This window comes from Urocampus carinirostris, chromosome 5 (assembly GCF_059441175.1).
Source record: "Urocampus carinirostris isolate Australia breed hairy pipefish chromosome 5, RoL_Ucar_1.0, whole genome shotgun sequence".
NCBI classification, from domain to species: Eukaryota; Metazoa; Chordata; class Actinopteri; order Syngnathiformes; family Syngnathidae; genus Urocampus; species Urocampus carinirostris.
This window is the reverse complement of record NC_142353.1, coordinates 2,904,527-2,917,342: the sequence shown is the minus strand read 5'-3', so window position 1 is coordinate 2,917,342 and position 12,816 is coordinate 2,904,527. Positions and strand designations below refer to the sequence as shown.

General features: G+C 37.5%; 1 protein-coding gene and 1 long non-coding RNA gene across 2 annotated transcripts in view; both read right to left on the bottom strand.

Moving 5' to 3' along the window:
- Positions 1-12,816, bottom strand: part of LOC148364968 (uncharacterized) — a 253,508-nt gene that overhangs the window by 36,074 nt on the left and 204,618 nt on the right. The gene's annotated exons all lie outside the window — the stretch shown is intronic.
- tmc1 (transmembrane channel-like 1) overlaps positions 1-12,816 on the bottom strand; it is a 38,519-nt gene that overhangs the window by 24,523 nt on the left and 1,180 nt on the right. The window contains exons 2-4 of the mRNA XM_088334959.1: positions 5,001-5,021; positions 2,656-2,959; positions 980-1,156 (exon numbers count right to left, since the gene is read on the bottom strand). Coding sequence (XP_088191085.1) covers positions 980-1,156; positions 2,656-2,959; positions 5,001-5,021 — 502 coding nt within the window. The remainder of the gene's footprint in view (positions 1-979; positions 1,157-2,655; positions 2,960-5,000; positions 5,022-12,816) is intronic.

Sequence of the window (12,816 nt, the reverse complement as noted above, 5' to 3'; positions counted from 1 at the left end):
AGCTAGACCATGTGGCTACGTGGCTTATCTTACCTCTGTTGCCACACAAGTTTTTGTCTTTTTTTTTTTTTAGAGAAGCGCCTCTTTTGGTTCAGCTCACTAAAAAGAGGCTGTTGCGGCTCCTATTTGGCTCTTCAGTTTGTTTTTGTTGCTTTCATCCATATATTACCAATTATTATGTAACATTATGCACAAGATGATTTAAAAAGGAGAAAAGCAAAGTAAACTAGACAAAAATAAAATAAGAAAAAAGAAGGACAAAATAAACTGGAAAATATAAGAAAAAACAAATAGAAGAAAAATAAATAAATAAAAGAAAAAGTAAAAGGGAGAAAAAAGCAGGAAAAAATAAGAAAAAGCAAGAAAAAAAATATGTAAAATGTGAAAAAATAGAGAAAAGGAAGTAACAAATATAAGAAAAAAAGAATCTAGACAGCAAAAGAAAAAAGTAAGAAAAAAGTAGTAAAAGGTCTGGAAAAAATAAATAAGCAAAGAAAAACAAACAAAGAAAGAAAGAAACAGGAAAAAGACAGTTTTTGGAGTCTCTTTGATCTCTCTTGTGTTAATTTCAAATAATTTGCAGTCAATATTTTTGCTAGCATTCTACTTCTGAAAATTGAAAGTTTGATTATACACAGTTCTGTTATGTTTAACCAAATAAATAAATCCACAAAATGTTGCTAAGACATAACAAAAGATACTTATTTAAGTAGTAACTGACATGCGAGGGCTGTGCAACCTTGCCTATATTACATGAGTCAATTCATTCAAATTTTAAAAAGTAACCATGTAGTATTGCCAGAAAGCCAGCAAAATGTAACTTGATTGTATGTCAGGTTTTGCTAATGATTTAGTTGCCACTCTTGGGATTGAAGTTGCTCTCCATTATTCTCAGAGACGCTCACAAACTTTGTGTAATTGATCAGACCCGTGGAAGCTTACAGGGAACAGTGCCTGTGACTATTCTGACAAAAGTTACCGTAAGGTTACCAGCTTCTTTTTCATCGCCCATGGTTTTCCCCGCAGGCTCTGGATAATTTTCCTCCTGTCGTCCACTTCTTCTTTCAGCTCTTGGAGCTCCGCTCCTGTCAAAAACTCTGGCCTCAACTCTTCCTCGTCGCTAGGATCTTCTGCATCACTTGACTCCTGTTCTGAACTGAAATGTAAATGTTTCTTGGTTTTACTGTTAACATATGCGTGTACATAATGGTTTTTCTGAAACAGGGGTCAGGAACGTATGGCTCGTGAGCAAATTACTGTTCTTTTCATGAGTACATCTCGCTGAGAGATAAAATAAGGACCATGGTAATGTTCTCTAAGATTTCCCCGTTACTAGGGGAGTATATGCGAAGGCAAAGCAACACAAAATTTTGTGTTCGGTCCAAAATACATAGGGCACAAGTTTTAATTTAAGTTTAAACTCACTGTGTCACACCAAGAGACCGTGTTTTGACGTATGTCTCTGAGGAATCCATTATCTCAAACAAGCGGCAGATCAGGCCCACCAAGGGTTTTAATTTGGCCCGCAAGGCAACAATGAAATGAGCTGCAGTTTAAAGCATGTCCACTTGATGTTACTCAAGCCAGGCACCACTCGCAAAGCAACTGTAGTAGTATATCTTTCTTTCTCTCTCTCTCTCTCTCTCTATATATATATATATATATATATATATATAGATATATAGATATATATATATATCTATATATATATGAAAAACAGAAAAAAGGAGAGAAAAAGAGAAAGAAAGAAAGAGGGGGAAAAGCGAGAGAAAGAGAGAAAAATAAAGTGAGAAAGAGAGAGAGAGAGACAGAAAGAAAGTAAGGGAGAGAGATAAAGAGAGAAAAGAAGAAAAAGAGCGAGAAAAAGAAAAAAATAGATAAAGAGAGAGGGACTCTCTCTGTTGTGCTCTCTCTCTCTCTCTCTCTCTCTCTCTCTCTCTCTCTCTATATATATATATATATATATATATATATATATATATATATATATATATATATATATATATATATATATATATATGTATATATATATATATATATATATATATATATATACACAAATATATATATATGTATATATATATATATATATATACACAAATATATATATATATATATTTATATATATATAAATTGCTCTTTGTATTTCTCTCACTATTTCCTCCTCTCTCTCTATCTGTCTCTCTCTTCTCTCTCTTTCTCTTATTACTTCTCTTTGTTCCACCTTTTTTCTCCCTTTCTCTCTCTGTTGTGCTCTCTCAATATTTTGCTCTTTCCTTTTCTCTCACTGTTTCCTCCCTTCTCTCCCCCCCCCTCTCTTTCTTTCTCTCTTTCCTTCTCTTTCTTACTATCTCTTTCTTACTATGAGTTGGGCACACCCGCTCTATATGGAAGATCATTAAACAATCTATGTTCACTGTTGATACTTTATGATGAAAAACCCATTATGAAATCATCAAAAGTCACAGAGTGCAATAAAATGTTCTGAAGAATAAGTCCTTGTCTGGGCAGTGTGTTTGGTGGGTTTAAGTTCTGTCTCAAAATATATATTGTAGCTTTTTCTTAAAAAAAGAAATATCAAAATGTTCCTTTCATGCCTCTATGAGTCAAAGGGTTTCCTGACCCCGGTTCGAAAAGAAAGAGGCGATGATTTACCTTGACTCAATTCTTTTCTTGTGCTTTTTTGTCTTCACATCTTCACGTCTTTTCTTCTTTTCTTCAGGTTTGCTAAGCTCTTTCTTCTCTTCTTTTTGGGCACTTTTCTTTTTCCTTTTTATAATTTTATCCTTGTCTCCATTTTCCCTTGTTAGTTTATTTTTAAGTTTCTTCTTTTTTGCTGCCTTTTGTTTCTCTTCCTTTTCAATCTCCATTGTGGATTTATTTTCTTCACTGCTTCGTCTCCTCCTCTTACCTTTTTGTTTTCTCTCTGAATTATCCGTAAACTGGCCTTGGGTCCCCCCTGCAAATGATTTCTTCCTTCCACGACTTTTTTCTCCGTGTCTTTTATTTTCATCCTTCTTTTGTTTGAATTTCTTTTCTTCATGTTCATTTGGAATCGTGAAAATACACACTTCACCTTCAGTCAAAATAAATGATATTATTAGGCAAATCTGGATCCTCATTGCTAACACTAAATATATAGTGTGTCCCGAAAGCATGACAGAAAGGCTCATTTAAATAAATAATGGTAAAGGGGAATCTGTTTATTATTTGATCTGTAGATGACCCTGTATGGTTTAGTGCAGGGGTCTCCAACCTTTTTCAAGCGTCAAGCTACTTTTTCTTACTAATTAGCGCAAAGGGCACCCACTTTGATATGCATTTTTAAAATAGCAACTTTGCTAGATTTCTTGCTAAATAACTAAAAAGTAGTGTGATTGTCAGCTAAAAAAGTAAACAGGTTAAAAAAACTAAAAGCGAGCTAAATAGCTAGCTAAAAGAGTAAAAAGCCATCGAAGATAAAAGGCTAAAACAAGCTACATAGCTAGCTAAAACGCAGGCCAAATTTTAGCTCAATAACTAGCAAAAAGGGTAAAATGTTAGCTAAATAGCATGCAAAAATATGAAAAGCTAGCTAAATAGCTTGCTAACTAGCTAAAAAGGTAGAAAGATAGCTAGCTGCAAAGCTAAAAAGGTAGCCAGATAGCTTGCTAAAAAATCAGCTCAATATTTTGCTCATTCGCTTTATAAAACTTACAAATTGGAATTTAACTTGTTGTATTTCCTGTAAAACAAATCAATAAAAATCTTAATAAATAATTGTGTTAAATACTCGAAAGAAATATCATTCTACTCTCGTAATGAATTGCTTGAAAACACTCAGCAGCACTTAAATATTTTTGAACTGGGAATTATTTATTTGAATTTCTAAAATAACAACTTATGCTATTCCAATGTTTTGACTATGTTATTACTAGGTTAATTATTAAAAATATGGTTTAACAGGCTCAGTCAAACAATGTAAAATAATTTTACAAGAAAATCACAATGACCCAGAACAGCTGTGTTATTTTCAGAACAGGTCCACGGGCACCTTAACTGTCCTTGGAGGGCACCCTGGTGCCTGCTGGGACCATGTTGGAGACCCCTGATTTAGTACAACCAAAAACTAGTGCTAAATAGAACATTGAGGATTACAAACTACAGAGACTTAAAGTGACCAAAACACCATGTTACTTCTCATTTCTTTGCACAGCCTTTTTTATTTTACATTTTTGCGTAGCCGTAGCAGCAAGATGTAGGACAATTTGGTCAGCTTACTTTAGGTGAGGCTCGTATTATGTAGAATAACTGTTAATTTTTCGGCCTACAAGTATTTCTTTAATTAATTTTTATATGACAGGTTGTGTATTTTACCTTATTTTTCTAACCAATATCTGTTTTTTTTTCCTACTGAATAAATATATTTACCACTAGGAGGCGCTTAACAATACATGCTTTCTCTTGAACTACAAAAAAGTTTTTAAAATGATCAAAAAGGTAAATTATTATGTATTTTTTTACTACTAAATGTATTATTTGTATCGTTATTATCTAATTTCTATCTATCTATCTATCTATCTATCTATCTATCTATCTATCTATCTATCTATCTATCTATCTAATTTAAATTTTTAATGAACATTTTTTAAAGCATACTCTTGACAAAAACAAGACAGTGTAGGTAAAAACAAACGTTGATCAACATTAAACTGATTTCAACGTTAACTGTCACAAATCTGAATGATGCTTTTCGCAAAGTAAAATTTTTTGTCATTTGTCAGTATAACTAATGCTTTTTAAGATATATACATAGAACTGTTTTCCCCTCTATACATGCAATGCAGTTTGTTGATTATTGCTGGTTTACCTTATCATGGCTTGTAACTGTGACTCTTCGTAACCGTTAACCAGCTTTTTGATTAATTTGAAACATTTACAAGTTGAAAACCTGGTGGAATTTTGATTTACTGTACCAGCAAGTAGAGATGGAGGATTGTTTCAGCATAAAATGACCTTACCTGTATCCAGGCCAATGTCAACTAAGAACAGAATAACCATGAGAAAATCAACAATTAGAACATTTATTAAAGAAAACAAGTCATAAAGTGCTTGCAATTGTCTATCTTTATTGAGACAGTAACTCACTTTGATGTTCTTGAATTATTTAAAGTTGTGGTGCGTAGTTTGAGGTGTCCTTAAAAAGTTGAAAGTTACATACTTTCTCTATTAAGTATGTGTTAACAATATCCAACTGAGATCAAAGAGCCCTTGCACTTTATTTTTCAACGACCTATTTACTTTTATCAGGCCTGTTTGGGCTGGAACAACCCCCCCCCAAAAATACAAAAAGAAGAGTTTATTGAACCCTGTCTCAGAAATGCACACACATTATGTGTTACTCTGCTGTCATCTCCTGGCTTAAAGTGATGATTGCAGACTTACATTTTCCAGTACTGCACCACAACTTCAAACTCTATCTATTAACTTTATTACGTTCTACGTATGTGTATTGATTTGGATGGAATTTTTTGGGTGAGGGGTGGTTGACTAGTTACCTCATCCGCCTCACAGTTCAGAGGTTTTGGTTCAAATACAGCTAACAGCCTCTCTGTGTGGAGTTTGCAAAAACTTGCATGGCAAGTCAATTGTTGGTTCCAAAATCGCCCCTAGGAATGAATTTATGAGTGAATGGTTGTCTCTGGGTGCCCTGTTATGGGCTGACAACTAGTTCAAGGTGTTCCCTGCGTGCTGGCGGAAGTCAGCCGGGATGGACTCCAGCACCGAGCGACATTCATGAGGATAGGCAGCCAAAAAATGAAGAAATTGATTTTATTAAATTAATTAATCAAACATTACAATTCAGGCAGCTGTAGGACCAAGAAAAACCCCCAATTTTTTCATATGATTTAGAGGTCTAAATATAGTGGAAGCTAGAGCTCGTATTGGTGATAGGAATGAGTGGAGAGGTGTTGTTAAAGGATAGTGGGATGTTTGGACGTGTTCTAAGGGATGGGCGGGGCACCCGTATGATGCGGCAGGGGTAAACCAGTGAAAGCTGTCGGGCCCTGCTGTTGAACAAAAGAGTGTGTTGTGTCACCCTGACCCGAGTGACATGGCCGCTTTCTTGTGTCCCGTTCCATCTGAAGGGACGAAAGCATGACCAACTTAGGTGCCGAGGTGCCTAACTTGTTTGTGTGTTTGGGCGTTTGGGTTGGCCATGGTCCAAAAATGTTTGTGTGTGTTTTGTACTATTTTTTTTCCCTTTTTATTTTCTCTGTTATTGTATGTGTTTGACTTGCTGTCAGTCACCCCTCTTGAGGGATATGACCAAGGTATATAGATAGATAGATGGATGATTTAGCATTAAATCTGCAGCCTATTACAGTGTTTATGTTTTTAGGAATATTCAAGCTGGGAAAAATTGGGAACTTTTAGATACATACTTTTATTTGTTCAAGGAGCTGTGCGGAATTTGGTACTTGTTACTCGCTGCAGCCATCTACTGGCTCGAGTCAGCCTCAGCCTACACATATATGATGCGCATACAAGTACGTGCACTTTTTAGACTCGCTCGGATAAACTCACCTTTCTAGGTATTTTGGATTGACGCTTAGATCTTACTGAGAGCAAGCCTATTCTTATTTTCACCATTTTCATGCTACACTATACTATAAAAACAAAACCCGCATAGACGAGCATGTTGACAATCTCCATTTTACACCCAATATATACTTAATATGTTTATATATCTTTAAACGTTTAAACATTTCTGTATTGTACTCAAAACCAGTTGAGCTTTTAAGTTGTTCTTAGGAGCAAGCACCTTCAAGGTCAGGACCATAAGGTTCCCAGACCAAAAAGCTACAATTCAGAAGCTCACTGTTAGACTCCTATCTATTATCAAACAGGTGCACGGAACTCCTTTGCTAACGATCTACAACAGGGGTCGGCAGCCTATGGCACGCGAGCATACAGCAAAGTAATAATGATTTTTTTTAAATGGGCATCTTTACCTGAAATTTAGACATTTTCATTGCACGCTTTCATTGTTTAGTAGCTTTACGGCAAGCGTGTGTCCACGCGGTGCCTCACTGAGGAGGAGAGATCTGTTTTAACCCTCCCACAGAAACACCGGCGCGCAATAACTGAACGAATCACGACAGCCAAATCAAAATCTCATTCTTTCCAGCCAGCGTGGACAGACGAATGGGGCTTTGTGCAAAAAATGACCGTGCTGTTTGTGCATTATGCCTCGAGATTGTTGTACCTCGCACATCAAGTGTTAAACGTCATTACGAGACGAAATATGAACATGAATTCAAGGACGAGTCTAAAAAGGCGGATACATTAAAAAAATCCTCCCCCCTCGCGTGAACGCGCATTCTGCTGCGCTACGACAAAAGCGATCACATTCTATATAATAAGTTTATTAAAACAATAAAGCAAACTAACTAAAACAATTAAGCGATCGTAGTCTATATAACGTGTTTATTAAAACAATAAAGCGCAATCGTATTCTACAAAATGCGTTTGTTAACGCGGAAGAAAAAGTCACCAACACCGGAGACGAATCAATGTACGCTATGATATCCACGATCACAACTAATTGTACACAACTAGCCTATAATAAAAAGCTATAATAGCCATATGTAATGTATTTTTAGTGTGAATGAAACCCTGGTTGCATTGGATCACGCGGTGTAAACAAATCGTTTTGGTTCTTTTCATTTAAAATCCGACTTCCCTGCCTATACTGTTTGCAAAGTAAGACGCACTTTAAACCTATTATGTTTTTTGGGCTTTGGGATCCAACTACAGAGGAATACCTCCAATTTGTGATGTGTTACTGAATAGGTGTTCGACAAATCTAGTATGTTTTATTACTACTATTATCATTATTAATAATATTATTATTATGAGAAACGTTCTGAAGCTCTTCAAAATCACTATGCGGAAATATTTATGTCACAGAAGGTTACCCTAGAAGTCACAGGTCTATATCTCAAACAGGGTCCATATTAGAAGGGGAGTCAGATTTTGGCAGGTAAAATGCCTGGCAAAAAGTCCTAATGTGTGTGTGTTTCAAGTTTTGATAGTTTCTGAAATAAGATTTTATTGATGAATGGTGTGGTAGCTGTCCATATCACTTCTTTTTTGATTGTAGTTCAGTGTTGATAAAGATTGGTTGAAGTCACGGATGTCTACAGGCCTTTCCACATGTTGCTCACATTCATTTTTTAGTTTGTTGATGAACAAGAATAGTGGAAGATAAAATTGGTCAGTTATACGATTTCAATCTATATCCATGTTGTATATTTGGACTGGTGTACAATGACAGCTCTGTAGGATATAAAAATTTTTTTATCGTGCAAGTCATTAATCTTGATGTGGCACACTGATTTACAAGGAAATTTGAAAGTGGCACTCCACACCGAAAAGGTTGCTGACCCCTGATCTACAACTTGAAAGGCTGCTGGGTACGTCTTGTTCTGTGGAAGATTGACTCCCCAATTCCAATGTTCGATTGCTCATTTATTATACTCGCACGCTGTCTAGCGACCAACATTACACACAGCATTTCCTGTCTGGACCAATCAGAAACCTTACTGTGTCTTCCAAACAGAATCCACAAGATCGTATTAAAAAAATAGGCTTACGCTTCAGTTAGCGGAACAAGAACGCAACATTGCCTTTTTTCTATGTGCTTGCTTTTCTTTAATAACTTAATAACTTAAAACTCGAACGCTCTGTAACCTCCTCCTATCTAAAAGATGTGGAGGTGTTAGGTGAAGGACTGTGTCGGCGATTGTTCAGAAACATTCTCTAGTTTCAATGATTTGTACTTTGATAGTCTAACACAGATGGTCAGTAGGGCCAAACAAACTACTTGCCTGCTTGATCCGTTTCCAGCTTCACTGGTGAAGGATCTGTTTGGGATCTTAGGACCATCAGTTTTAAACATTATTAATGTATCGCTATCCTCGGGTATTGTTCCTGCAGCCCTCAAGTCTGCCGTCATTAAACCCACGCTTAAGCGACCTAACCTTGACCCAGAAAGCCTAGGTAATAAAAGTGTAGAGAGAGTCCACTCCTTCAAATTTCTGGGTGTGCACATCTCCGACGACCTCTCCTGGTCTGCAAACACCAGAGCGGTGGTAGGGAAGGCCCAGCATACCCGGTGTGGTATGCTGGGCCTTCCCTACCACCGCACAGGTGCACAGGAGCAGACAGGAAAACGCTCCAGAGGGTCATCAAAACAGCCCAAAAAATTGTCGGTTGCTCTCTGCCCAGTCTGGGGGACATTGGCTGCTCTCGCTACCTCAGCAGAGCAGAAAACATCATCAAAGGGCGGCAGTGGCTCAGGAGGTAGAGCGCTCGTCTTGGGATCAAGAGATAGCAGTTTGAATCCCGGCTCCTCCTAATACACGTCGAAGTGTCCTTGGGTAAGACACTAAAACCCTAATGCCCCCAATAAGCAGGTTAGCGCCTTACATGGATGCACATCCGCTATTGGGAAATGTGAAGCACACTGTAAAGCGCTTTGGGAAGTCTCGACTTGAAAAGTGCTGTATAAATGCAGATAATTTCAAAGACTTTTCTCACCCCGGCCACCACCTCTTCGACAGACTCAGAGACAGTTTCTTCCCCAGAGCCATTACCACCGTAAACAGACACCACACAAAAAACTGAAAAACTCTTGCAAAAACACTACCTCATACGAACGTAAAATGGTACTCATGTCTATGTTTCTTGCACATGTTGACTGCACTGTGTTTACTGCTCACCTTGCACAATGTTGACCTTTTTTTTTGCACTATGATGACTATTTTTTGCACCAAATGCATATGATGACTATTTTTGCACCAAATGCATAATGCACAAACCCTTACGATACCAACTGTATTACGATACCAAACTGTATGGAACATCCTACATGCCGACATTTCTTGTGTACGTATTGTGTAAATTATAACTATGACCTTATCCTCTTTGTTTTATAACCTTATCTTCTCTGTTCCTTTATCTTCTTGGCTTTTTACCTCACTGTGGATGTGTGAAACGGGAGTGTCATGCCCAATTTTGTTGTCACAATATGTTAACCCATTTTGTAACAATGACAATAAAGGTATATTCTATTCTATTCTAATTATAGGCCAGTGTCAAATCTGCCATTTTTTGCAAAATTACTTGAAAAGGTCGCTGCACAGCAGTTAAATGACTTCATGTCAGAAAATAACCTCTTTGAAACTGTCCAGTCAGCATTTAGGGCAAATCACTCTACTGAAACAGACCTGGCTAAACTAACCAATTATCTCCTTTTAGCAATAGATTCCGGTGCCTCGTCAATGTTACTGCTGCTGGATCTCAGTGCTGCTTTTGATACTGTCGACCACAACATATTACTTGTTCGTCTGGAATACATTGGTATCTGAGGAACTGTACTCTCATGGTTTAGGTCCTACCTGTCAGACAGGATGCAATGTGTTAACTATGGCAATCTGACCTCTAAACAATCTAATGTCTCCTGTGGTGTTCCACAGGGCTCTGTACTTGGCCCCCTTCTTTTTAGTATTTTAATGATCCCGCGTGACATTATCCGCAAGTATAATATTAGTTTCCATTGCTATGCAGATGACACTCAACTGTATGTGCCACTGGAGACAACTGGACAGTTACGTTGTAGAAATCTGGAGGCTTGCCTTACTGAGATTCAAAGATGGATGTCACTTAATTTTTTGCGCCTTAACCCAGAAAAAACTGAAATGTTGATTATTGGTCCAGCTCACTGTCATGAGTTGTTTTGAAACACTATCCTGAACCTAGACAAATGTAATATCACCCATAGTGACTCGGTCAAAAATCTAGGTGTTATATTTGATCCTAATCTGTCGTTTCAGTCACACATGAAAAATATTAATAGAATAGCTTTCTACCACCTCAGTGTTATTGCGAAGATTCGTTCAATGCTGTCCCAATCAATTGCAGAGGTTTTAATTCATGCGTTTATTACTTCTCGGCTTGATTACTGTCATGTATTGCTTTCTGGTCTCCCGATGTCTAGCATCAAAAGTTTGCAGCTGGTTCAGAATGCAGCAGCTAGACTTTTGACTAAGACCAAAAAGTTTGAGCATATTACACCTGTATTGGCCAACTTGCACTGGCTCCCAGTCCACTTAAGATGAGACTTTAAGGTTCTCTTATTAACATATAAATGTTTGCATGGACTTGCACCCTCTTATCGCTCTGATTTGATTTCCCCCAATGTTACTGCACGGAGTCTGCGCTCGGAAAATGCCGGTCTACTGGTGACTCCGAGAGCCAAGAAGTCTGCAGGCTTGAGAGCGTTCTCCATCCGGGCCCCGGTGCTGTGGAATGCCCTGCCTCCGGAGATAAGATCTGCAACCTCAATGGAAGTTTTTAAATCAAGGCTTAAGACACACTTCTATTCCAAAGCTTTTGATTGATGCCCACCTCATTTTCTGTATTGTTCTGTCTTTTTCTGACTGCCTGCCTGGTGGTGATACGAAGGAGAAGGACGATTTGAGATGAGTCAGCGGACCAGCGTTTGACCTGAAACATGTGAACGCCTGCATGGACCAGCTGGCAGAGATGGGAAGCTGCGTCGTGGCCGTCATACACTTTCTGGACTAGTTTACAGTATTTGTTGTTGCCAATATTAAAGTCGCCAGATTTTTTCAACCTCTTAAATTTTACATGTGTGTAAGTGGATTGTCTTAATATCAATAATATGCTGTCATGCACTTTCCGGACATATTTCCAACATGTTACCTAGTGTTTACTATGTTTGTGTACTGTAATGATAAATGTAAGGTCCCTTCTCAAGGTTTCTCTTTTTCCTCACGCTGAGGTTTTTGAGTTGTTCCTTGCCCGCATGTTGGTTTAAGAGCAGGTATTTGTGTCATTGTAATCCTGTGCAGTCCTTTGAGACATTTTTGTGATTAAGGGCTATATAAATAAATTTGACTCGACTTAACTTGACTTAAAATTTTCTTAAATCTTCTGGACATCGTTTTCAACCTTACAGTTAGGATACTTGTAAATTATGCATTTGCTACAAAGTTAAACATTGAACAAAAGACCCTGACTTTAAAAGAAGCAAACACTGGCCTAGGAAGAAAATTTGATTTCTTTAATCACTGACAAGTGTCAGTGGAAAATAAAGCATAAGGGCTCTTTCAACACAGTTCGGCATCTTTTAACGAAATAGAGAAAATATTTTTTAACTTTTTATGGACATCACAAACGACGCAATCAACCTTGAATAAACATAAAATTATTCTAACCATATTGGCAGAACATTTTATCATTTTATGCTTAGAAAATATCCTTTTTTTTTCTTCTGAGTGAAACAAGTAATGCTTGAAAGAGCAACATTACCTAACTGATGACCTTTTTTTCATCTTAAAAATTATATTTTACCAAGATTAAGGAAAAAAAAAGTGAACGAAACTTTCTGCCAATCCAAACTATTTTTCTTATTTTAAGTATGTATGTTTTCAAATGATTCATAAAACAAGCAAATAGATCTTAAATCAAGGAAAACAAGACTTGAAATAAGGCAGCACGGTGGCGCAGTGGTTAGCGCTTGTGCGGCACAGTTCATGTCATGGGAACCTGTCGTGGGTTCAAATCCAGCTCCAGACTTTCTGTGCGGAGTTTGTATGTTCTCCCCGTGCTTGCGTGGGTTTCCTCCGGGCACTCCGGTTTCCTCCCACATTCCAAAAACATGCATTTCAGGTGAATTGGCCGGTCCAAATTGTCCCTAGGTGTGAATGAGCGAATGAGTTATCTGTCCCCATGTCCCCTGCAACT